General features: G+C 43.8%; 1 protein-coding gene across 21 annotated transcripts in view; it reads right to left on the bottom strand.

Moving 5' to 3' along the window:
* Nucleotides 1-1053: 1053 nt before the first annotated feature.
* The window catches only part of MBNL3 (muscleblind like splicing regulator 3), a 100713-nt gene continuing 75414 nt past the window's right edge, over nt 1054-26352 (bottom strand). For 7 of the 21 annotated variants that reach the window (XM_040572826.1, XM_040572828.1, XM_040572839.1 and 4 more), the window contains 5 exons: nt 18211-18361; nt 15865-15900; nt 13515-13609; nt 11912-11985; nt 1054-9365 (listed from right to left, as the gene is read on the bottom strand). In XM_040572826.1, coding sequence (XP_040428760.1) covers nt 11929-11985; nt 13515-13609; nt 15865-15900; nt 18211-18361 — 339 coding nt within the window. In that variant the 3' untranslated portion in view covers nt 1054-9365; nt 11912-11928. The remainder of the gene's footprint in view (nt 9366-11911; nt 11986-13514; nt 13610-15864; nt 15901-18210; nt 18362-26352) is intronic. The other 14 variants (XM_040572829.1, XM_040572838.1, XM_040572833.1 and 11 more) reach the window with 5 other exon arrangements.

The raw sequence follows: 26352 nt of genomic DNA, 5'->3' as shown, positions 1-26352 counted from the left end.
TCCAGGTGTCCTTTCCAGCTGCTGAGAGCCTTTCCTGCCAAAGCCATGCCGCAGGGCTTGGCGCCTCCGTCTGGACCCAACACGTGAGCGCGAAAGCAGCTGGTACCAGAGGAGAGCTCGCAGTGAACATCAGGAGCCCCTGCACACCCCGTCCCCTCCCTTGTGCCATCACAGGCAACCCTGGCCGTCCCTTGGCCAAGGCAGATTCTGCATTTCGGTGTGGTTGAGGGAGAGGCACCTCCAATGGCTCCGGTGCAGCTCCCTCTGATCACTGTAGGAGGACGCGGCCCTGATGCTGTCATCAAGCTCACAGAGGGGACCCCAGGCACGTCAGGATCAGCATCACAAGGAAAGATGATTTCTGCTTCGCTTTCAGACCTGAATCCCCTGGGGCTCAGGAAAATGGAGGCTAATGCTTTTAGGGAGTAAGTGGTGACCTCAGGACAGTTTAGGGGCAAAAGTCCCCTTTACAGCAATGCTGCTGGCACACAGGTGGCAACCAAGGAGGGAAGACGCTGCGGAACGATGTTCTCATCTCTACATCTACTCAGTGCTACAGAAGGAACAAAACCTCCGTGTCTCAGCAAGAAGCAGGTTTCCCATGAGGAAGATCAGACCAAGCGCCGCTGCAGTCGCCCCAGGTGCAGTGAGAGGCACCTCAGCCCCGCTGGCCGCCTGCAGCCGGGGGCGCGGGGCTCGGCCGGGCAGCCCAGGGGAAGAGCCGGGCACTTGGAGGAGAGTTTGGGAATCCATGACTCTGCCAAAGGGAGATTACTGTTGTATTACTGCACTGGGACGTTCAAAACAGTATCTGACACAAATGCTGAAAGAGAAAAATTAATACACACATCACTGTGCTACAAAAAGCTGCAGGCCTTTGAATTATATTCAATTTATTCTTCATGGTTATCTTCAAATGCACAGCTCTGATCTCCTCTCTAATCACATCATAGATAGGGTCAGAAAGGAAGCATGGAAAAATACAAAACAAACATAACACATCACATGTGTCTCAGAAGGTCTAAGGCACAAGAGAAACCAAAAGGCAGCATCTGGAAAGTTTTACTTTTATTTTTCTAAAATACAAATTTCTTTCTTATGTTAGTAACTTTAATATGATAGGCCTAATGCATCCAATAAAGAGGAGGCACTGGCTACAGAATTCAAAATACTGAAAGTATTTTCTGGAAAGAAATTTATTCTGTTCTTCTACACTTTAGAGATAACATTGAATCAAATTCATTAGTTATTATTTTTACATCAGAACCTTTAAAGATTGGGACTAATAAACTGGAACTTGAAAAGTTCTTAAGTAAACTCCTATTAATGTGTAGATATGGATCCATAAAAAACATAACCAAGAATTTTATACACTTTATTAAAAGATCAAAAAATAAACAATAACAATATAGAAGTAACATACTAAAATGAGTAGCATTATGCACATTTCTAAAGCACGTACAAGCACTACAGCAATATAACGTGGCAAAAAGAAAAATAAATTCAAAGCGTACACCCTGTTGGTAGCAGTTGAGGGAATGAACTATTGTGTTATGGAACTGAAATACTGCATTAGCCTATGCCTGTCTGAATCTGATGATATTTTAATTTCTTACAATTCCACAGGGCTAACTGTAATTGTTTGTATATATTCTAAACTATACCATTAAATTGATTCCTAATGTTTCCCTTACTTTGTTTTACCAGAAATGCCTATGAAAAGAAGAATGTGCTTCAAATATCTACTTTACACAGTACAGTATAAGTGTTTTTATATATTTAAATTAAAAATTGACAATTTAGAACATTCTCTGTTTGATTTGATTGCCTAAAATACAATTCTCTATTTAAAAAAAAAAAGTGATCTGTTGTCAGGTGATATAATAAGGAGCATGGGGAGTTTAGTTTCATTTTCATGATTTAAAATATAAATATAATTGAAAGAAAGCTAATTGTAAAGAAAAAAATCCCATAATCCAATCTAAGAATGGTCTTATCATCCCCTCATCTGCTAGGATACAAAAGCCATGGCAACAAAATCATTTGGCTTCCACCACTATCAAATAGCATCTGTGTACAGTAATAAAGAACTGGAACCTTGTAATTCGGTGTCAGGTAATTCTCTCTGTTGTGTGTTTGGAAAAAATAACTTCATTTTATTTAATAGTTGTGTTATTTTGCATGTTTAAATATCCCATTTGAGAGGCATATAGAGTTATTTTTGATGATAGAGATGTCAGTAAAGATCACTAGCAAAGATTTTAGCAGTGTTGTCATGATCATCCTCATATCCCAAGGAAGTTTTACCAGCTACGATTCATTTCGCACAGTGCAAAATATTTTTCTCTCAATCTTAGAAATGAGTAAGAGCTTGATTATAAAATTGATTACAGCAAAGGGAAGCCTTAATAGCACGGTGGCTAGAATTTGCCGATTATTTCATATTAAAATCTAGGTTATTGTAACGCCCACAAAGAGACATCTGATTTTTTTCCCGCTGTTTTAAAGACACTGGGACCACATGATGCTAAGGTTCTGATTCATCAAACCACCTGCTTAAACAAACCACGTGGTGAAACACAGTCTGGGTAGGGGACGTTTGTCAGCGATGTCAAGAGAGCAATCTCTGAGACAGCCACCGGCAGCGGTGGCTGAAGAGCAGTCACTTGGCAGCGACACAACAGCCCCCAGCCCTGGGATGGGCAGGAAAGGCAGCCAGGGACACCGGGTGCCACCACCCACTGGCACTGTTCTGGGGTGTTCAGAGCTCAGCAGCTTGAGCTGGGACCAGCCTTGTGGCAAAACCAGCAACCTTACCCAAGCAAATCTGAGGTTTGCATTTTGAAAAACAAACAAACAAACAAAAACAAACAAAACCCCACAACTGGTTCCAACCGAAACCTAAGTGGGTCAATACAGGCCCTCCAGCTTTTCCAAAAACCACCCAGTACTGCAGAGAGTTGCCAGTACAACCAACAGAGCAGCAGTGGGAAGGGAATCAAGAGAGCCCAGGGACCCAGGGCTGCTGGGAATTAGGAATCTGCTGCAGGGGAAGGATATTTTACACCATTAATCTTCTGTTTTCTCTGTTACAACTAACATTTCGTTAGGGAAAGCACCTTGCTTAGCAGCGAACAAAAGGACAACCAGCTCCGCATATGAGAGCATCTCCTGGCTAGTAAGGGCACAGGGCTTTGCCTGGGATTCCTGACACTTGGCTGTGGGCTGCTTCGCGCTGTACAGAGGGCAGCCTGACAGCTCCGAAGAACCAGGGGCAGCCTCGGCTGGACGGGGAAGGCACAGCCAGGTCCTCCTGGAAGCGCCAGTTCTCTCTGTTAAACTGTGACCGACTGCAGGGAGAGAAGCGGCAGAGCCACGCGCCCCTCAGGCCCCGGGCAGCCCCTTTCTACCCAGAAGATGCTTGAGGAGCACCGTGCTGCTGCTCAGCAGGCTGGGCGGGATGGTTGCACTCCCTTTTGATGGCAAGTCAACAGGGACTGTTAAATCCAGCCAGAAGCACCAAGCTGGCCACGCTGCCACGATTAGCGTTCACTTCCCTGCCCGGCATCCATCCAACAGCTTCCTCACGGCAGGCAGCGCTGTGCAGCACTGCCGTCTGACCAGGACCTTTGGCTCTCTCAGATGAACGCTAAGGCAGGGGGCACAGCAGGAGAAAACCGTCCCAAGACAATATGAAACAGCTCCTGTCCCTCCACTGCTCATTGGTCACTTCAGTTTTGTTAGCTTGCCCCAAAAGGTTTAAAAAAAGAAAAGAAGAAAAAAAAATCAGCAAAAACAAAACAACCACAACAAACAACAAACCAGCATGCTGCACCAGTTCAAACTCCCTCTGGGATTTAAAACACTTGCCGCAATGACAGCCACCTATAACAGATAAGCACTTCCAGCTAGAAATAGGATTAGGTGCCAGGAAAAACGTGTGTATGCTGTCACTGACTTATCAGTCCTAATAGGATTCACCGAGAATACAGAGCATCAGAAACATGACCTAGGGTGTGTTTGAAAATGTAGGTTGATTACAAAAATCTTTGCTAGTGACCTTACTAATTAATTAAGCACTGTTTCCCATTTCTCTGTGCTGCAGGTTGGAGCTGACCTGTTATCAGTCTGCTGTATAATAAGCTATGGCAAACTACAAAGCTTTTACAACAGCAAAGCAACATCATGCTTTCAGATAAGTTTTATAGCAAAAAACTCCTCCTTTTCAAAGCCTTAGTAATACCTATCTCTTTTACAAACTTTTCCTGTATTATTACAGACTTTTTATATTCAAAATAAGTTCCAAGGATTTCTTTCGTGGACTATGTACATAAGTGCAAAAAAGGTGTGTCTCACACATTCGTACACTAACTGAATCAGTTTAACTGCAGCATATTTGTATCTTCAACACTGTTACGGGGTCATTCCACAATATTTTTTCTTATGTACAGTTTTTGCTAATATAAATTAGTATTAAAATAGTTACACGTTTAATTATTTAGCCCTGATCGTAACATAATCATGTGAGTGTTCAATTTCAGGAAAACAAAACAAACCAAAATTGCAAGCAGAGCTACAGTACTGAAACGGATTAATTCTGAATTCCCACAATGCAAGTGAACGTGAAATGAAAGAAAGACCAGTCACTATGTCGTAAATACAGGCTGTCGTGTTTTCAAAGTTAAAATACTGTGGAATAACCCTTGCCACACAACAATTTCTACAAGCTATAAAACCTGACTCTAAATCCATGTGTTGTAAACTTCTTGACTGAAAAAGTGACATAAAGACACAAATTCAGCGTTCACATGGGACTTTGGGATTTTAAAAATATTCAATCATATCTTTATCTGACAGTATCGAACTGTACCTTTAACAAGCTCATACTGTTACACATCACTTTTAATTTACATGTGAAAATTTCACAAATAATGTATACAAAGGTAGCCATGTTGTAGTTTTGTTGCCATAGCAACAACAACTTAATATAATTAGTTAACAATGAATCTATCATTGTAGGAGTTACATACAAAGTTAATTTTGTTCTTAAACTGTAAACTATACAAACTAGTTATGGACTGTATTCTATACCTTACCATGCTTCAGTGTTGGTTTAGAATATAACTAAATGGGTTGAATACATGTAGTAAAAATTTTAAACTTTCTCTAACTCTCCTTCAAAATTAAATTCATTAGTTACTAAAGATATCAAAAAAGCAATAATGAAAACCTTAAAAACTAATGGTAAAGAAATGAAAATATATGACATGAATTAATGCGTTGTAGCCTAGTAACAATGTGTTGTAGCTATATTTACATTTGGATTAGGCTATCAACTATTTTTTTTTAATGTTATTACAGTCTTTAACATACAGTATATACTCTAAGGCCTTCAACAGGCACATGGTAAAATCAGGTCAATATCAAACTAAATCCATTCAACAGGAATGGGAAATTAGATTTTCCTCATAAATTTCACCTTTTTCAATTTTCATGTATGTGAAATGTACAAGGGATAAAAAAAAAATGAGGACTCCAGTTTCTCAATCATTGTGTACTAGCATGTCCTAGAGCTACTCTACTGCGTTAGCAAGGAGTCTGCAAGGTGGAGAAGACATCTCATCAGACACACACGTCTCCTTATCCGACCCGATGCACCTTACAAGAGACACATACCCATCTCCATCGCTGCCTGTACGGTTTGCACAGCTCCAGCCGCTCGGGCGGGACTTTCGCCGTGGTCCGCAGCCGACTGCACGCTGGGAGGACCCCACCGCAGGAATCCGGAGCTCCGCAGCCGCTGCCGGAGCCGCGGCAGGAGCACGGCGCTTGTGGTTTGCAGAGCGCGCGGCCAGCCCGCCCGCGCCGCTGTTCGTGAACACTCCGAGTGCAGTGCGAAATGACACGTATGGCAGAGAGGAAAGTGCTTCAGAGTGTTCAGGAACGGGGCCGGCGCGGGCTGGCCAGGGAGGTAATGGTTTCTAGAACATCACGATGCAAAAATACAAAGTCAAAAATCATCAGCTAGAAACTTCCAACTAAAAAACATGGCTGATTGTGAAATCATGTTCCAAACTACTAAAAACACTGTATTTAACAAAAATAATCTTAATAGTTTTATGAATCCATTTTATTTTAAATCCCTCTTTTATTGTCTGCTTATGTTACAGTTTAGTAGTAGTACTTATTATTGAAACTACTAACAACCTTTTCGTGAAAATGATCAATCTCAGCTTTCATTTTCCCTCTGCATGACCCGTTTTATCCAAGTTTCAGCATTTCTTGCATATTGTTTGCATAAGGCTGAGAGAAATGGACAAAGAGAAATAACTTTGGATAAATAAAAAATATAGGTTCATGGAAAGTGGGAAGCTTATAAAAATGTCACTAAAATTATATTGATTTAAACAAACTTACATACATCTCTTGTCAAATAAAGGATGATATTCATGCTTTTATGACATTTGTTTAGAGTCACTAACTACCTTGGTGACTTTGTAATAGTCTATTTAGGAAATTTATAGTCTGTCGACTGTTTTTTTTTTTCTTTCTTGAACAAAGAAAATTAGAGCAAGTCATTGCACAACTAGTTTAAATAGTGCTACCTCAAAATGGCATTTTGCCGAGATTGTTTTGAATTTGGTGAAGTTTAGTGCTTCAAGCTTTTCTTTCCTTAAACTCATTTACAAATTAACTCTAAATTTGCCAGCAATATAAAAACTGTTGTGGCACCTAATATAACTACCCTGAACATCCCTCATTGGACCTCTTTAATAAAAAATAATCCTTAAACGTTTTTTTTTTTCAGTGCTTTAAATGTGACGTGAAAACAGCTGTATTCTAGGTTTACATTCTATGCACATCTATGCCAGATGTTTAAGTAGATAAATAAAATAGGAGGTTACATCAAAGTGTCAAGATATACAAAAATCCATTTAGCACTGAAAAAGTTCCAACCTCCTTTAACTCATAAAGCCATACAAGCTTGAATGCATCCTTTCTGGCTTAAGAAGATCAGCTCTGTTCTTTGTTGAGGCACTGGCACAGGTTGTGCAAAACCCATTTTGATACACAAATAATTTCAAACAGGAAGTACTCAAATCCACTTTTTCCACTAACAATGTTATGGTTTTGGGAAACAGAAACTCAGTGGTTAAAAGAACAGGTATGTGGTAGCCAATATAAATGAGAGTCACTAATTTCAGGCAACACCATCTTGCTTTTGAATGGTGATGGCTGGGAAACAGCTACAGACACAAGTGACTGTCAAAACACGAGGTTCATGATTGAGGGTTAGGGGTGTGTGTTTTTTTCCCGTCTTTCAGGGTTTGGTTCAAAGCCTGCTGAAATGAATAGAAAGATCCCTTCTGGCTCAAGGCCTTTTTGAGCTGGACTCTTCAAAGGTTCTTGCTGTGAATAAATTGCCACAAGCAGCTGGTCAGAGCCTCATCAGGGGCAAACCTGTTGTGCTCCACACGCCCCTTTATCACTTGTGGTCCATGTAGGTACGTGCCTATCAATGTATCTGTGCCCGCACTGGAGGAGAGGGGGACAAGGAAATTCTCTAACCAAGGCCAAGGAACTTGGAAAAGAAAATATAACCTGTTTGTCAGAGTTTGGCACTCTGCAAGACCACTGTGAATTCAGGGAGGCAGGACACTAGGAACTTGTCTCTTGCTTGTATTTAATAATGACTTTCTCCTAGCACTTGGTACGTTTATGGAGTTCGTGGATTTACAGGAGCAAATCCATCTCTTCCATAATGCCAGTGATACTATGAAGCTATGACAGGGATGAATTTAGCTGCATTGTTGAACTAAAATGCATTCTGTGTAGCCAGATTGTTCAGCAAGGCAGCACAACACCAGGCCGTGCTGCCCAGCATGCTCAGCTGGTAGCTGTTTTATTCATGCGCTTGATGAGGAGGTATTGAAAACTAGCCCTTGGTTGTGACAAACGTTGGTCTTGATCAAGTTGAAGGTGCCAAAATACATCCCCTGACCTACAAGAACCCCATTAAAAAGAACGTTTATGTATGGTAGAAAGCTTATGCTTCGATTTTTTCTGGTTTGTTACTGCTGTGTTTGCTTTAAAGGGCCAGAGATCTTGGGAAAAATCACCGAATCATGAACAATGGTGATTAAAAAATTGGTGCATGCTGACAAAATTTCAAAGAGCCACAGAGGATTTCAGGCGGAAATGTTTCAGCATGCTTAGGGAAGACAAGCCCAGTCTTCACGGTATTACCCAGCTTGGGCTATGTCATGATTATGGGCCTGCTCCAGCTACATGTTTTATAGCTAACAGTTGGCATTTGTTGCTCTCCAATGCAAATGCATCTTTGCCCAACTGAAGCCATCTCACTTATCCACGTGTTGTTTTTTTTTTTACTGCACCATGAAAACAGCAAGAAAGATTGTGCGCCGTTTGCAGCTGAGAATGCACTTCAACGTACAACAGAACTGCAGAAATTCCTTGATGCCTACCATAATCTGAGCAAATCTTTCCTATCCCCTCACTGAGATTGGGTTTTTGTGTTTTTCTTTTTTCTTCAGTTTCCAGAATGAGCTCACTGTATTTAAAGAAATACCCTGAACTGGACTAAAATGACAGCTGTCCTTTCATATTGTTTGTACTAAAAATTTGGAGACTCTGCTTGAAGGCAAATTTTCCATGATAAAAGGAGCATTTAACACAAGCAACTCTAGCTGACATTAACTGCAAAATCCAGAAAAGGGCAGAACATTCCTGCGTCGTGTTTTTCAAGCACATAATTCCTGTTTCCCACAATAACATTTTTAGTAAAAAACAAACAAAACCCCATAAAACCTACAGTATATGAAAACTTAAGACATAACAATAATGAAAAAATGGTATTGAGTATACTTGATAATGATGTACACTTTAAAACAAATCAATAGACTATGATGTAAACAAAACAGTAAGATAACACTTTAAAAACAAGACAAACATTTATCCATCGATAGTATACAGTAAACCAACAGTCCGCTGTGCAGATGCACTTATCAGGATGGTAGTCATAAAATGATTAAGTGTGTTAAAGTAATGTGTTATAAAAGTCTATTATAATTTTCTACTTGTATATCTCATATAACAGAGCGCTGTTTGTTAATTGTTTCTATAGTGCTTTTTTTTTCTTTTTTTTTTCTTTTTTTCCTTTTTTTTTTTTGACATTCCCATTGATCAGTTTTTGGTTAACATGTAGGCTGCAACAGGCTTACTGTAGAGGTGGTAGAGAACGATAGAAGGGAAGAGGGAATATATACAGAAAGGCCATGCGCAGCTTCCCACCAAGAAGTCCTGGTGCTCCATAATTTTACGGTTCAGAATTTCAACATGGTCTGCTGCAGGGGAAACAAAAAAAGAACGAAGAAAGAATGTGAAGCTAGCTATATATTTTCTTCAATAAAGTCATTCTACTAAGATATATCTACATCCCCACTGCATTGCCCAACAGGTTGCCATTTGTATGTTGCGGAGAGACAATGTATTATTCCCTTAATTTTCTGATGTAGGATGAAACTACTAATAACACATTTGGCATCCTCTTTAATCTGCACTTGGGGCTTTCCATTTCCAGTGTGCTTCACACGTGCTGAAAAAACAATTTATGAAATAGGGAGGTGAGAGAATAACAGTCTCATTTGTGAGACAAGAAGGCAGGTGGAGAGTGACTAATGAGAGGACCGGAGGAATCCCTGACCACCGTTGGCTCCTGTTTCCTTTGAAGGCAGCCATAGATATTCACATTAAAATCTAATCCTAGGGAGCCAAATATGAATCAGGCTCAGAGACAAAATAGGAACATACAAACCCTGTGCTCAGGTTACCCTCTTCTGGGAGCAAATCTCCTCTCCTCGGATATACTTCTGAAAATCCTCCCTGTAAAGAGCTAGGCTAGCCAGCCTGGCTACCAGGACCTTGTCAACCATGGAGAAAAAGAACAACATCTGCCAGAGCAGCAAGTATTTCTATAACAAAACTCCCACTCACAGCAGCTTTGGGAATTCACCCCTTGGCACTGAGAAATGTCAATGAAGATCCTTATCTGGCAAAAAACTTGAGCACACGCACAACTTCACATGCTTGGGTGGCAGCATGAAATGATGTGTGCTTGAGAGATCTGCTGGCCTTTAGTTTACACATGGATATGGTGGGAAACAACACAGAAATGGGATCAAAACACAAGGGCTCCTGACAGTGGGGGAAATAGCCCTTTTCTACCAGTCTATGAAGGGGGTTTACACCCTGCAGCTGTGAGGTGTTGAGAGGCCAAGAGCTTCTGGCAGACTGGTGGGTCATACACATGGTCACAGCTCCCTCATGAAGAACGGGCTTGTCTTCTTACACAGATGCTTTCCATGCCCAGTAGACTGATCCCCAAGAGAACCCATCACATTTGAAATGCTGACCATACTTCTTTCAGGTAAGTATTTTTCACTGCCCTTAAAAGCACGGCTGATGCTTTGTTCGGACAGACTGTACCATGCTCCCTGTTTGCTAAATATATTTCATGGAGTTTCCTTTCCTTCTCTGAAATCACTAGCTATTGACAGTGTGAATTTAAGAACACACTCACATGGAAATGAAAATAATTCAGAAAAAATAAGTTTCCTGAAATAATGAAATCAGAGTTCAAGAACTAGGTTCTTCCAGTGCAAATGATTTCCTTATTGGGTGGAACAGACTGTTTCGCACGTGTTATGGAAATAGTGTAACATGTCAGGTGGCACACCTGTCTGCTGTTTAGGAGAGCAGTACGTTGTATAACGCACAACATTTTCAACTGACAGGGATACCTCAGTGTTCACCCCTAGACTAACACGGGTCCACGGCCACAGTTAGCAGGCCATTTATACACAAAACAGCTTATTTAGGTCACCAGAGATAAAGGCCACCACCAACATGAGTAACTTCTGTCATTTGCTGAAGATATAACTAGAGAATTGCTTGCCAAATTAATTTCCAGCTTTTAAGTACTTGCCTGTAAATGTGACCTATGGAAGAAATAGGTTGCCTATCTGTGTACACTAAACGGCCTGCATTGGGAAAATCTGGTGATTTCTTGTTGAAGTGGCTGAACTACTCTTTCATGCCTTGGGGTGAAAAATACAGCAGTGAACTAAAAGTCCCAAGGGATCTTTTTCTTATGAACATTAGCTAATGTTTACAAATAAAAGCAATGGAAAAATGACTGCTGCTAAGGCCTTAAAACACTCTGTAAGTCAAGGAAAAGGACAAACAACTTTGTTATTCCCATTCAGAGAAACCCAGCAGCCTAGGGAAGCCCAGGATCTCCATATAGTGTGAAGGATGCTGCTTGTGGCATTCATCTTAAAGACGTACGAGGACCCCTAAAGCAAACTGTCATGGGCCAGGCCCCTACTGCAGTTAACAGCAGATCCGTGCCCATACCAAGCCAGTCCTGCTGATGCACAGCAGCTGCTGATGACCCAGTCCTGCTTACCCCAGGAAACGGAATATGCCACTAACAGCAAAACAGAAGTTTCCCCTTTTCAGCTGACTCATTACCAGAGCAGTCTTTACCATCAATAGCACAACCCCCTGAGGCACCTGCAGGCAGCTGGGAGCTGTGCGGAGCAAGAGTAACTTGTAAACACAACTGCCAGGCTCAGGGGGATGCAAGACAGGCGGCTATGAATACCACGAAACAGGTATTTTAGACACAACGAAACACGGCTTGTTGTAAGCCACAAGGCTGGTCCATATCTGTGCTTCAGCTGCTGAATTTTCTGTCGACTTGGCAGAGAGCAAAGCCACCGTGGTCCTGCAGGCTCAGTCCCTCTGCCCAAACCATCCCCTTTTGGGGGACGCAGTGCCCTTGTACAAAGTACTCCGCTGTAAAGAGAAATACCAAAAAGCAACTTACTGTTCTATCGGGAACTTCTACATCTGTGAAACAAACATGCTGCTACTCAGTTCATCTACTGATAACTGGGATATCTACAGCAAAACAAACAAAGAACACAACACATTAAAACATTGTCTCGAGAAAAGTCTCTTCATTCTGTCTTCAGTTTCAGGTTAGTAAGTACATCAGTGTCTTATAAAACATGATCCATTCCCAACTTGTATTCATTTTGCCACACATTAAGTACAACACGGTTGCATCACTACTGATGCCTCATGGAGTGGTGGTTAATTGTACTGGGACTTTAACTCCATGGACTACAAGTAAGACAAAATGCCCTGAAGCTAGCTGGCTGAAACATAAGGAGCATAACTTTGTCCAGACTCATATAGCCACAGAGCAACACTGCACAGAAATCTCTGCTTTCTTCTCATGACCGATACAAGTATGAGTAAGACCTTCTCTACCTGAAAATTACAACAAAGCACAGAAAAAGAATAGCAATACCTACTGCAAGCAGTAAAAAACTGCTGAGGACTTATGCAGGCAAAACTTCTTCTGAAAGCTTTATGACCTTGCACTAGCAAAAGACTACAGGATATCCCCTGAGATAACGCTGGCGTTCAGCATGCCTAATAGCATCCTATTCAATAAGTGATACCCCATTTTTCTTTGCTACAGCTCTAAACCTGAGAGCAGGACAAAGAACTAAAAAATGCTACAAGTGGTATTGGGGAGTGGTGGGGAAAGCACTCGAAATTTCTCTGGTCTAACTGGAAAAAGTTGTGGCACACCAAATTATCAGGAAGCATCACTAGGACAGATTGTGCATATACAGGTCAGGACTGGTGCGGAAGCAGCCATCACAACTCAGTATCTTCAGAGGAAAGTTTTGGAGAGAATTATGGCTTGGCAGACATGCATGAAGTCCTGTACACTTATGGCAGTGCTACAACGGCACGTACTGCACATCCAGAGTAATTTCTGTAGGGATGGGTGACATGTTACTGATGTAAATAAGCTTCAGACTTCATCGCCTCACTCCCGTTTTTCTTTTTCTGGGAGGGGAGTGGGGGGATTGTTTTCAGAGTCCAATCTTGCACTGGGGTAGGCCTCCTCGTGTTCCCACTTCCACTTTCCAGCCAGGAGAGGACATGCCAAAATACCACAGGGAAGGATGCTCGGGGTGGTATTTCTGCTTGAGACTGAAAGCAGAAGTGCTGCAGGTCTAGTGAGACAGTATCGTCGGGAGTTTTACAGCCTGTTTTTTTCAGGACCCGGGGCGGGGGGGGGGATTTGGAGAAGCCGGACACGCTGCCAGAGAAGCGCCCAGACCTCCGGGAGCCTGCACACCCCTGCGGATCGCCCATCCCTACGCTCCAGCTGGGCTAGCCGCCGCGGCAGGACCAGCACCCCGGGTGCCCCCTCACCGATCCCCAGACACACACACACGCACGCGCGCACACACACACACACACACACACACGCACGCTGCCTCTGCGCGCCCGAGCCTGCGCCGAGCCGAGCAGCACCGGGAGCCGCTCGGCGCCGCGCAGGATCCGGCCCTCGCCCGGTCCTCGAGATCTGAACACGTGAAAGAAAGCCATTGAAAGGGCCAAACCTGATTGGCGGTAGCTGTTGCAGCGAAGGGGACGCTGGTGGCAGGAGTTGTTGCTGCAGACACAGTGGTGGGCGTAGCACCGTGCATCATGGGCACTTTCGGAAGGGAACCATGGAAGCGACATACGGGAGGGTGGAGCGGTTTTGTTTTTTTTTTTTTTTGGTTTTTTTTTTTTTGTTTTTTTTAATGTAACCATGGCAACATGTGGTGGATTTGGGGGCGTGGCAGGAATCACAGCAACAAGCCATGTGACATCGTCATGAAGGACACATCGGGGCGCAGCATGCAATCACAGTGCAAAGCAAGACAGCGTTGGGAAAAAAAATAAACAAGAGAGAAGGGGAAAAGCCAATTACAATTATAATTAAGGAAAAAACCAAAACATTCTCAACACTTAGTACATTTATAAGCAGAACAATGATGTATTAGACTCCGAGGGCCGAATTTCCAAAGGGGGGGAGGGCGGGTGTGCTAGCAAAAGCCCACGTCAGCTCGCACCCGTGGGGAGTTAGACACAGCCAGTGCACGTTCCTTTGGGTGGGGACATTTTGGCAAGCGCACCCTCCCACCCACCTTGGAAAGCTCGTCCCCTTCCCTCCCCTCCCCGTCCCCGCCAGGAACCAGAGGTACATGATGCACTTTGCAGCGAGCCGCTGGCAGGGCCCATTTCACGGCTACGATCTCGCCGGGCCAGCAGCCGCGTATCGGCTCTCCAACCGGGTTTTCTCGCCTCTCTCTAGCGGGGACGTTTCGGCACGGTACAGGGGTGAAGGCACTGCAGACGAGCGGCTAGCAGCCCGAGCTCTCTCCGCACAAATCCAGCGTGCTTCCTTTCCACTCTAATTCTAGAGGATTTGGCAAAATTCCCCCCTCGCGAGGTAGGAGGGAATAGAAAGGGGAGGAGGCCGAGAGGGAGAAATTCCCGAATGCATTCCAACAGTCACAACTCGCAGGAAGAGCATCTGAAAGGACAACGCAGCAGCAGGGAGCTCGGCAGCCTTTCGAAGCTGCACTTCCCATGGAGCGCGGAGCTGGAGGGGATGCTCTTGGGGTGCACAGAGCCACCCCCCAAACCCACGGAAGGATGGGGAGGATGCTGCCCTGGATCACTCCAACCTGCAGCCACTGATTTCTCCTCCTGGCCAGGAAAGAGCTGGGCGCGGAGCAGCAGACAGCAGTGAACTTGTTGGCACCAAAACCCAGGAGACACACCTGGCCTTCCATGGGGACAGCTCAGACACTGCAGTCACCCAGGTATATCCACAGCCATAGCTTGCTATGTGTGCTCCCACCCAGCCCATCTCAGCACAGACATGGGATTCAGCAAAGTCCGCCGGGACTGGGAGCTGGGGCCTGCAGGAGCGATCACAGGGTTCAGCAGCGGGATAACCCTGTGCCCACAGGGCCTCCTGCCCCGCAGGATCACCCTCAGGTGGATAAAGCAGCCTGGAGGGGTGGGGGAGGTTCAAGAGCAGAGTGCTCAGCCATTTCTGCCAAAGCTGCTGGCTTTCAGGCTACCCCAAATGGTTCCCTGGAGGCCCTGCTCTCTTCTCTCCCCAAAGCTCCTGCTCCCCTCTTTCTCACTCTGGCTGAAGCAGGTGCGCTCCTGGATGGTTGCAGTCTTGCATAACCTTGGCTGGAGGATGAAATCTCAGCTTTCACCCATCCTGCTGTACCCAGCAGCCGTAGAGAGAGGGGAGGGTCCCTCAAAGACCCACACAGGTTCCTAGCATATGCCGGATCCTGAGACTGTAAGTTAGCAGCAGAGAGCGTGTTCTCAGCCTCACTGCATCCCTGGTACCTCCTCACAGCAACTTGCACCTGCACAGCTGACAATTTACTAAAGAGATGAATCTTCAGCTGGTCCACAGTTTAAGCTCTTCTTCACTCGCTGTACAAGCAGCACCCTGCTCTGGTAAAGGGGCTGACCTTGGATGCATTCCTTCTTAAAGCCTTTACTAAAACAGTCTCTTAAAATGTCCTCGGAAGGACAACCAAAAATCTGAATGCTAATACACCTGATGCAAAAATAATAAACCATCAGTAACCTCTCATTGATATTTCTTTTGTTGGATGACTTAAATGGGTTATAAAGACATTTAGGTTGACAGATTTTTGTCTCTGCAGCAGAACTAAATAGGGGTGGGAATGCATCGCCTTGGATTCTCATATTAGTCACACGAAACACTGCACTGCACAGAAATTAAAAGGGATACAACCATTTAAGCCTCAAAGAAGACAGCGGATAGACAATCACACCACTCAGCCACCCAGGTTCTCACTGATGCATACTAATTTGCTGTCTCTTTCAGATTAGGAAAAGTTGAGAAGTTTGTGTAGAAAAACCTACCAACGCTTGCAGTGGGTGTCATGCACAGAACTGACCCTGCACACCATGCATTGAAGCGTGGAAAGATGAACAAAAGGGATATTTCATTAGTGAAGCTTCAGTGTTAGAAATCACTTTAACTAAAAAGCAGGTATTCTCTTTGCAGCATTCAATATTTAAGCACATGCAAAACAGATTCTGCATATTGATACACAGATAGTTTAAACTCAGTTTTAAGAGAACATAGCAAACCAAATTAATTCTTGAATTCTTGGGTAGTAGAAAAAGTATTTCTTCTCCAACCCTGGTATTAGATGATGTGATCTATCCGACAAATCAGGGCTGTTTGGTGGTTTTTGTTTTTTTGCTATCAAGTGTGTTGGTTTTTTTCTGATGATGTCAACAGACAAGTTTGCTTTATAGAAAAAACACGCTCATGTTAAAACCAATTTTCTAAAAACAATTTACTCCTGAAAGCAGGGATTGGGATTCAAAGTCTCTAGTTTAAGCTGAAAGAGGCAGTTGCTTTTAGATTTGAAACAGTTGCAGTTCTGACACCACTTTCAATATTCACTACTCTGACTCCTCCTGGCTCCGTGGGAAACCATGATGCTGATCTCTCAATAACTGAAGAGGTGAAATTAACAAAAACAACCACTCACTTCCACTCCCAGCCATGTGAGTTGTTAAATGCCACCTCTCTGCTTTGCTTTCAAGAGTGCTGCAAAGGCTTAGACCAGATTTGCAGCCTGATGCATCAGGAAGGGAAAATGTGGATGTGTAAATTCATCAGAGATTCACTCTGTGACTGGAAATTCACTCCTCTGACCAGTGTTAATATCCTCAGATGAGAGCAGATGCCAGTAAATAGACTTGTTACACATCTGCCTGTGTGTAATTCTATTCCCAAGAGACAGGGCACAACAGCACTACAAGAGTTCTGGGTAAAAGCTAATTTATAGTGCTTGCATCAGAAATGTAGGTCTTTATGTCAGCTTTGGAGACTGCGACCTCAAGGGAAGGAAGCACGTAGCCAGCTCATAGATTTCGCTTTCTAGAAAGTGTCAGTGTTTTCTGAAGTTGTATTTTAGTTGGCATCTGAAAAAGCTGTGGTAAGGTTGGTAGAGCCAATCCACTCCAAGAGCACTTTGCAGAGCACAAGGCTCCGGCTTAGTCCCTCCCTCCATCTCTTCATACAAGACCCCATTGCCCTGGAAAAACATTCTGGCGTCTACTGAATTCTGAATATTTCCAAGTACTCTCATAACATACAGGCCACATGAATCCAATGTTTAGGTCTCAGCTCTCTGGATCCACGCTCACACCTAAAATGCAGTTTGGTCTCGATACTGGGGTATCTCTTAAAGCTTTTCCCCTGACCTCAGGGAATGGCAAGGCCAAGGTCCAGGTCCACTGCATGTTCACTGCATGGCCAGCCCAGAGAAAGGTTTTGTATGTTTTTGTAAATATAAAATTTGGCATATGAATACAGCATTAGACATTAAAAACTTCAGGCAGTCGTTTTCATATGATGCTCTGCGATGAAAACAATGATACTGAAAACGAGCTATCGACTCTGGAATATTTCCTTTTTCAGCCACTTTCAGAACTTACTACTCTAAGCAGGTTTTGGTTTTAATTTGGCTGCAGCGAAAAGGTTAATTGGCTCGTCAGCTGTCACATCTGCCATGTCAATATTTCAGCTTCTGTATGAATTACTGAACTGCATCTTTCAATTTTACTTTGAGACCTTAAAGGTACAATAAAAGCTGGGAGTTAAATTGCTTTTAAAAATCTTAGGTTATCATACTGGTCAAAAGACAAGCAAGAGGAAAATATATGACTTTAAAGAGGATTATGTAATTTGTATTTACTAAAGATGAGCCATTCCCTCCATAAACACCACAGCTGCTGGAATATGTAGGTCACTGAGATAGAAGGTTAGAAAGATACCTGCAGCTTGAAGTGAGCGGACGGCTCTACATAGAGGTCCGCCAAACATTTTAACATGAGTCCATAATATAGCTACACAAGAGTCAAAGAATTAATTTGGGATTAACTAGTTGAACCATAAGGAGGAGAAACAGGAAGTGTGAATTCAGAAACATGCAGACATTTTTCTTAGTTTGACTGCTTAAAAAAAAAAAAAAGAAAAGGCTAAGAAGGGATCTTTACAAGTGAAAAGCTCTAAATTGTATTAGGTGAAGGAAAAAAGTCAAACATACATTAACTTTCCACTGATTTTTAACATGAAACTTTAAACACTAATACTCCTTTGCGAAGGACTCTTATAAATCTGCTTATTAGCTCAATGTCTAGGCCATAAAAAGAAAGCAATGATGATAGGGAAAGCAAGGAAACACTTACCTGTAGGGATGAACGTAGGCTGTTGCAACTGCATGTTGGCTAGAGCCTGTTGGTAGTGGAAAACGCTTGGGTTAAAGACTGTGGTGGCACCATTGTTTTTTTCAAGTGCTGGCCTCTTTGGTAAAGGTTGAAGTGCACCAGGCGGCAGGGCCTGTGGATAACGGAGTCATTAAAGACAAGTGGAATATAAAAGCGACCCAAAAGCAGACAGAGCATGCAATAAATAATAGGGGGTCTTGGCTGCAAATCACCTGCAACTGTATCAACTTAGCAGACAGGAAACAGAAGAGCAGCTAAATCACAGTAAAAGTGGTAGGTGTAACCACAGCTTCACTAGGTAAGCAGTTAGTAAATGCACCAGGAGACAGGGGAAGAGTCCAGGATGAGGAAACACTAAGGAAGATTTTCAGTAGGACCGACTTGGAAAAAAAGCATGAGGGGGAAGAAGGGAAGAGGTGATCATCTGGACAGGATACCACAAAGCACAATTGCAGGCAACAAGCATTTAAAAAACGTACCAGCTAAGAGAAACACAGTAGATGACTATTTAAAAACAAAAAGATTAGCATAAGTAATAAGTGCCATGGAAAAATTAGGGATGCTTGCCTCTGCTTATTCCAATACCTGCCTGCATGGATGTGTACATTTGTGGGAGTGTGCACTCTTGTATGCAGATGACTTGTGTGTTCAGGTGGTAAAGTGAAAGCTGTTGCCAATTACACATATAATGTCACATTCATAGTAAAATGCATTTCCACTTGTTATTAGCGAGGCTGAGCAACATAGCCAAGAATAGGCCTGATTCTCTGCTGCCTGCAACAGCTGCACAGCTCACAAACAGCAGATTTGGACTTGCTCCCAATTTCTAGTAGCGCAGCACTAGAAGAAGGCCTCCAACAGTTAAATACCGCTTGCTCATTATTAACAGTGGAAAAAGCCATTGACAAATCTGCTGTTCGAACAAGATTTGGGTGGGTCTTGCTATCAGGCAAATCCTTTCTTTTTGTTCTATCACACCACAGTGCCTCTTCCAGCCCGTCAAACCTGTTTCATGATCAGACTTGGTAAAAAGCATTAACCCAACTCAGGAACTCTTCTCAGTAAGGTACTCATCATTCAAAAAGCATGTCTCAACAGCAAAGTAGTATGTCAGGTTCTTAGGAGACAGAAACGTGTCTAATGATTTACAGCTTTTCATTGTACCCAAGCAAAAAAACACATTTTTTTCCACATTGTGATAGAAAAGGGTCCTTCTTAATTATGCCCTGCAGTCCTTTTGCACGTAACACTCCCATTGACGTCAATGAGATTTACGCACGTGGAAGTCATGCAGAATCAGGTCCTTTCTGCCTAGTTGTGTTTTATATCATGTAGCAAAGCAATGGCTGAACCACAGGGTTATCACTCCTTTTTTTTTTTGTTTTTGTTTGAGTAAATGACAGTGAAGGGTGGGTATTAGAGGAGGTTTAGCTAATGAAGAGTTAAGGCTACAAACACATAGCACTTGTAAGAAAGGACACAAGGAAAGAGATATTCTAAAATATCTTGAAGATCAACACACAACAGAATATAACCAAAAGCTTGCAACGGTTTGTCACCATCTAGAAACAGCTTTCACTTTAATTTGCTACAGGAGACTGCTCATCTGAGAAACGTTAAGCAAGATACTTCCAGGCAAAACATTACTCCAACCTATTGCTATTCACATGGTGGCTTTTGGGTAGCTTTAATATTAAAAAAATAAATAAGTAGAAGACATTGCATTTGCAAAACTGCCCTCAGACATGCACACATCCTCTGCTAATGCTAGCAGACATCCAGTGCCAGCATTACGACTTAATGATATCTTTCTAGATTTCTTCTGGCTAGTATCAAGAGACAGCAGTCAAACATGAGCCAACATTCTCAGACAGAACCCAAAGTCTCTTGCTTAAGATCTGTATTTCAGGATGAGATCTTCTAGGTAAAGATCTAAGTGTTTCCATTTTTAGGGGAGCCCCCACTGGTATCTACACTAAATCTGTCTTTATACACATCATGTCTATTTAATGATGGTTCCATGAATGTTCCTTCAGGCACAAAACAGATTTGCAGCTTGTAGAGACTGTAGTAACTCCACCGACATCAGAGGCGCTTTACAGATTTACAGTAACTGAAGAACGTGCTGCTTAAATCCATATTCCTTACTGCGCCTGATTGCAAAACATGCTTTTTCCAAAATCTGCCTCAGAAAAAAGAAATTACTAATTATAGCAAAGCAACTGTGCCAAGCACGTAATGGACTTTTGACTCCTTGCTTCTTGGCCAAAGGCTGTCACCACCCCAAAAAGTTCATTATCCCTACTGTCAGTGCCAAAAGCAGAATGGCTGAAGGCTTTGAGACCTCACTGTGAAGTGCTGTCTCTTTACACGCGGGACAATTCCTGAGCCCAGCACTGGAGTCAGAGGTGGCGTATAAACATGAACAAGCCACAGGGGTGTCAAGGCACAACAGCCTGCCCTACTGTCTCTCTAACACTGTGCTTCCTCCTACCCAGCTTCAGCCCCTTGGGGGCATGGGAGAGAATGCAGCTACAGCAATTCCACTTCTGTTGCCTGAACAGCACCTTTGGGAAATGCCTACACAGCAGCTGGGGTGGAGAAGCCCAAATAAATGTAACATTTCTACAGTCTTCTAAAGAAGCAAGCACACCGGCTTCACGCTGTGCAGCCCGGAGGCCAGCTCTGCCATTTGAGCTCCGTGGGCACGAGAGTCAGAGCCCATCTTGGCCTGCTCCTGTTCTGACAGCCTTCTGGGCGTCCTGCTCCCACGCCAGCTGCTGGGGGAAGCATCCGTACCGGAGCACGCCCTGCAGAACCCCTCTTCTTGCCAACCTATCTAACTCTTGAGTTAGTCACCACTGCAGCTACTGAGAGTGGACAAGTGACGGCTCTGCAATTTGCCCTGCTGTTTGGTACACAATGCTGCTTGTCATTGCCCTCTGGACAAGCCTCAGTCAACACAGATGTAGCAGTAACCTTTGATAGCTGACAGTAACCTTTTCTGATTCTTACCGTCTCCACGTGCACACAGGTATGCAACTTTTGTAACATGATCAGGCCATTTGCACTAACGAAGGGGTTAATTTTTTTTCCCCTGTTCAGTATCCATTTGATAGCCCGAACTGATCCTAGTGAACAATTCCCACTACAAAAATGCCAGGCAGTCTCCCATTTTGGGGCTGGGAAAGCCACATTCCTGCTGGAATATGAGTATCTGAACAAAAAGATCTGTCACTTCTCTGCATGGCACAGAAATAAATCAGCCTGAATGACAGACAAAAATGCAATGCATGCCTAAATCAAGATTTCCCACGTGCAGGTTAATAACTCTCTCTTGTTATTTTTTTGCAAGACAGGAACTGGATTAAATCTTTGCAACAAACAATTTAATTGCGCCTCAAAGTTCCCCTCAGATCCGTATCTCCTGGGAGCAGATCACACTTTCACTCCTTTGCACTTAGCTTAGAGGGGTTGGCTCCGTATCTGACTTGCTGCTTCAGTCCAAGTCACAACAGATAGAACGATCTGAAAGAGGGCAGAGGTTGCACCCATTCCCTGGCAAGCAGGGGAACCAATCTGAGCAGTTTCCTCTGAAGATTGTGTGTGTTCTTATCGGCACTGTAAATCATTCTCTGGTGCAGCCTTCACAAAGGGTTCAGAGGAGGTGACATATTCCAACATTACAGCTGAAAACGTTCAGATGTTCCAAGGCAGGAAGACTATTAAAAGTCCCTTATCTGATCAGGTTTTGTTCAGCGGGGAAGGTCAGGAGGGTAGGGGAGTTACAGGGCTTTCCCATTCTCAGCCGGACTGTCTGCTAAGCGAGGTGGCTCTCGGCAAGGGCAGCGAGGCACTACGGAGGTCACTGTCTAAGCTGGCTTTGGGGCTGTGCCTGTGCCAGCAGTGAGCACCGAGAGGCTGTTGTGTCAGTCACAGTGTAATTCCAGCCTGCTGGCGGAAGCTGGCCCCTAACAAGATTTCCTCGTGCTGCTGTCTAAAGCTACAACAGGGAAGCCTGCTGACTATCAAAAAGAAAAAAAAAAAAACAAACACACATAAAAACACACCACACACACACAAAAACCACCACAACCACCAACAAAAACAACACAAGTCTTGCAAAGTTGCCAAAGGGGCTTTGCCTCTGGCCAAACTCAACACAACCTCTTTTCATTTAAATTTTCCCCAAACAGAGCTTAAAGAAACACGCTAACATTCCCGTTCTGGGAAAAACAGCCTCCCTGCCTGAGCTAATATTCACTGGCATTGGAGGGAATATTCATCCCACTGAGACCCCTGGGAAGACGACCTGCTCAGACTGGGGGTGAGGAACAACCAGACACAGGCAGTGAGAAAGGTGGGGGAGCCCCTGCTCGTACAAGGAATCTGCCCAGCCAGAGGGGAAGGGGAGCAGATCAGCTGTGCTTCCCAGTGCTGGGAACGGCGAGCAACAGTGGCTTGGAGGTTTCAGGACTCCTCTGTGTCCACTCTTCCCTTTCCCCCTACAGCTCTGGGACTAGATTTTTTTTAGGATGCATTAAATCCCTCACGTTGGGGTGACTGAGAAGGAATTGTCTTGTACAGAGCCAGGACTGACAGCAGGCTGGGAGGATGGCTTTTGCCTTACTATGAGGATCACAAAGATGGGTAAACATATCTGGGGCTTAGAAAATTATCAAAATTAGCTTACATGAAAGCAATTTGCAGGCAGAAGGCTGCAAAGCAGATCCCATGCCTGAGGCAGAAACAAACGGGCACCCAGAGCCAGGGCTTTTGCTGATACGGGGGGAGGAACCAGAGCCAGAGCCAGCTGCAGTAGCCATGGCCTCCCCAGCTTACCCAACGCACCATCAAAGTCCTGCCTTACACCTCCTTCAGCTCCCAGCACAAATCTCTGTGATGCTGCTTAGCTCTCTCTCTGCTTCTCTCAACACTGGGAACAGCCAGGATTGGAGAAGTCCTAAATTTGGTCTGTGCCCATTGAACAGAACACCCTGCCAAGGGCAGTACCAGCATGACACTGCCGGGCAAGGCCGTGTCGTTGGGCATACCACAAAAAGCCTCTCTGTCTTCAGTGGCAGGAACAGGATCCATCCTGCACCACCCAGTCCTCTGGCATATCCAGCACAGTGCAGACCTACCGAGTTAAATCCTCACCAACACACCGTGTTTCACAACTCTGCTGCTGCCGTTTGGAAAAAAAAAGCTCAAAACCCTGAGCTGCCTGCCACCACAAAGGCCCCCAGGATTATTCCGTGCCCCCAAAACATACCTGGGCTTTGGGAGGAAAAGCTCACGTGGTTAATGGGTGGTGGGTGGGTGCAGGATCGGCATGTCTGAAAGGACACTGCAACATTTCTGACCCGGATGGGCAGTCTCCCCAGGCACTAACACAACAGACCAAGCGAGGAAGGCTTTCATGCAGATGGTTACGTGCAAAGCGAGAAGGTGAAAGGTCCAAGTACCAGGTCAAAGGTTGCCTCGAGCGGTCGCTTCAGTGATCTGACAGCTGGCTGAGTCTTAATTAGCAGGCAGCGAGCACATGATGGCAATGGGCCAGGGAGGGGGGTCAAGCACAGTAACAAAAAACAGCAAGCAGAGGTGTGTCAAGAGAGCCATATTTTGGGGGAGGTGAAGAGAAAAAAATAAAAATGAATGCATTATACAATATATTAAAAAGACGAGGCATGCACAACATGGGATTTCTGAGTAATTACCTGGCCCAGTGGCTAGTCAGCTCTTTTGCCTCAGTAAAATTCAAAAACTAAAGAAATAACATCATGGGCGTGTGCCCTAGAGCATTTTCACTGCAGCTGGCACAGCGGGTGAGGAGAGCTTGGGGATTAGCGCCTGCACGTGGACTCGCACTGGGCTCCAGCCCTAATTCTGCAGCTACATGCGGAGGTCAGCAGGAGGGCTCGTGGCAGGAAAAGGACCACTGGTAAAGAAGGAAGGTTCAGGCACTGCTTAAGTGCGATCCTGAACCAGGGAGTGAGCCTGACCCAATTCACCTGGCTGTGCTGCACAGACCTGAGCCAAGTTGCAGAGAGTAGAGCTACTACTCGCGTGTGACAAGTAACTGCAGGATTGTGTCCCTCAGAAATGTCTTCTGAATTTAGATTTGAAATCATTCCAAATCTATTTTAGAAGGGCTTATTACACCCATTTGTCTGGCATGTGATTTTTGATCCAAGAAGACTGGGCACCAGTCTTCGCTTTAATAAAGTCTTATTCCTCAACAGGTACAGTAAGTGCATCAAACCTTGAGAAGTCAATGAATAATGTAAGCTGTTTTGGTGGCAAGGGTGATGCAACAAGCCATCAATAAATATTTTAAAGGTTCTAGTTAACAGCATACAAATAAGGTTAATTACATTTTTAAGAGAAGCCAACAGCATGAATAAAACATGCATTGGCTTTAGTTAAGTAGCAGTGTCCTAGACAATTAGTGAAAAAGTAAAGCATCAATTGTAAAAAACACAAGAGTTTAATTTCAGAAGGGTCTTTTTCAACAGACTTGGCTGCTGTTTCAATAATAATAAAAACAATAAGAGATATAACAAATAAACTGTTCAGGAGAGATAAATACTGCATTATAAATTGGTTCTTCAAATTACATTCCAGGTAATGTTGATGTTAACAGAAAAACATTTGTGAATCCTCCCCTTTTTTGTACTATGTTTCACCATGAATGATAAGCAACCTTCTTACTGTCTTAAAAAAAGGTATTTAGAAAAATTTTAGTATCCTTACTTCTAAATCAAAAAGGAGGCAAGAACCTTTTTAATGTTAGTTATTCATGTAATCACAAAACTGATGAGTCTGGAAGGGCCCAACCTACTGCTCAAAGCAATGTCAGCTGAAGTACCTTGCTAAGGACTGCATCCAGGCAGGTTTTGAGTATCTCCAAGGATGGAACAACCTGTTCTGGTGTTTGGCAACCCTCACAGTAAAGAAGTTTTTTTCCTACATTCACATGGAATTTCCTGTATTTCAGTTTGCACCCACTGCCTCTTGTCCTTTCACTGAGCACTGCAGAGAAGAGTAAGCCTCTGTCTTCTTTACCCTCTCCCATCCCTCTCTCCAACAGTTGTAGCTCTCTCAGCCTTTCCCGGTGTGTCAGATGCTCCAAGTTCTTCATCATCTGAACTACTCATCTACTGATCTGAGTGAATCCTTTGCTGGACTCACTCCAGGATGTCCATGTCTCTCTTGCACTGGGGAGCCCAGCACTGGCTACAGCCTTCCAGTTATGGCCTCACCAGGAATGAGACGAGAAGGATCACCTCCCTTGATCTGCAGACATTATTCTTCCTAGTGCAGCCCAGGATGCTGTTGGCCCTGTTTGCCATGAGGGCACAAGAAAAATTCATAACAGCAGTACTGTCCCCACTCTGGACAATTTCAACAGTGCAACTAGATTTTTCTATTGCGCTGTTAGAAGACAAGTTTCCAGCTAGAACAAAGGTGTCGTTAAATGGAAGTCAACAGAATGGCAAACATTCACTCCACCTAGGAATTTGATCCACACTGGTAAGTTTTCTTTGACTTTTTATAATTCTAGGTATTAGAAGTCACAACTCAAATTAAAATGTAGGTGGGACCATCCTTACCAGGTTCTAAGTATCAAACAGATCAGGAAGTCATCCTTGATATGAGACTTGCCATTTCACTAAGCCTTGGCAAAAGTAATAGGCACAAGCCTCCTCTGTTTGCTAGGCTGGAACAATTGATATGTTGTCTGCTTTGAAGTAAGTGGAAATTTTGCTACTGACTTCGACAGGCCAAGATTCCCCTGCAAAGGGTTTATTATAACATGAACATTTTTTCCTTTCATTGTGTACAGAGGAAGCTAACCTGACACCTGCGTCTCAGCAGGAAGGTGTTTGCTTCGTGTACTGCTGAACTTGCTTTCAGGCCTGATGCACGTCACCTCATGATGTCTTGTCAGAAAATCACAGGGTTCAACACTGCGTCCCTAACTGGCGAGATGGCACTGCCTCACTCAGTGCTTCATGCTACAGCAAGCACATACAAAGGATGGAAAGATGGGATTCACGCTGCACATGCTCTCAGCTCTCTATTCAGCAATTTACAAAA

Source organism: Cygnus olor, chromosome 13, assembly GCF_009769625.2.
Source record: "Cygnus olor isolate bCygOlo1 chromosome 13, bCygOlo1.pri.v2, whole genome shotgun sequence".
NCBI classification, from domain to species: Eukaryota; Metazoa; Chordata; class Aves; order Anseriformes; family Anatidae; genus Cygnus; species Cygnus olor.
Note: the sequence above shows the minus strand (reverse complement) of the source record. Positions and strands in the feature narration are given on the sequence as shown.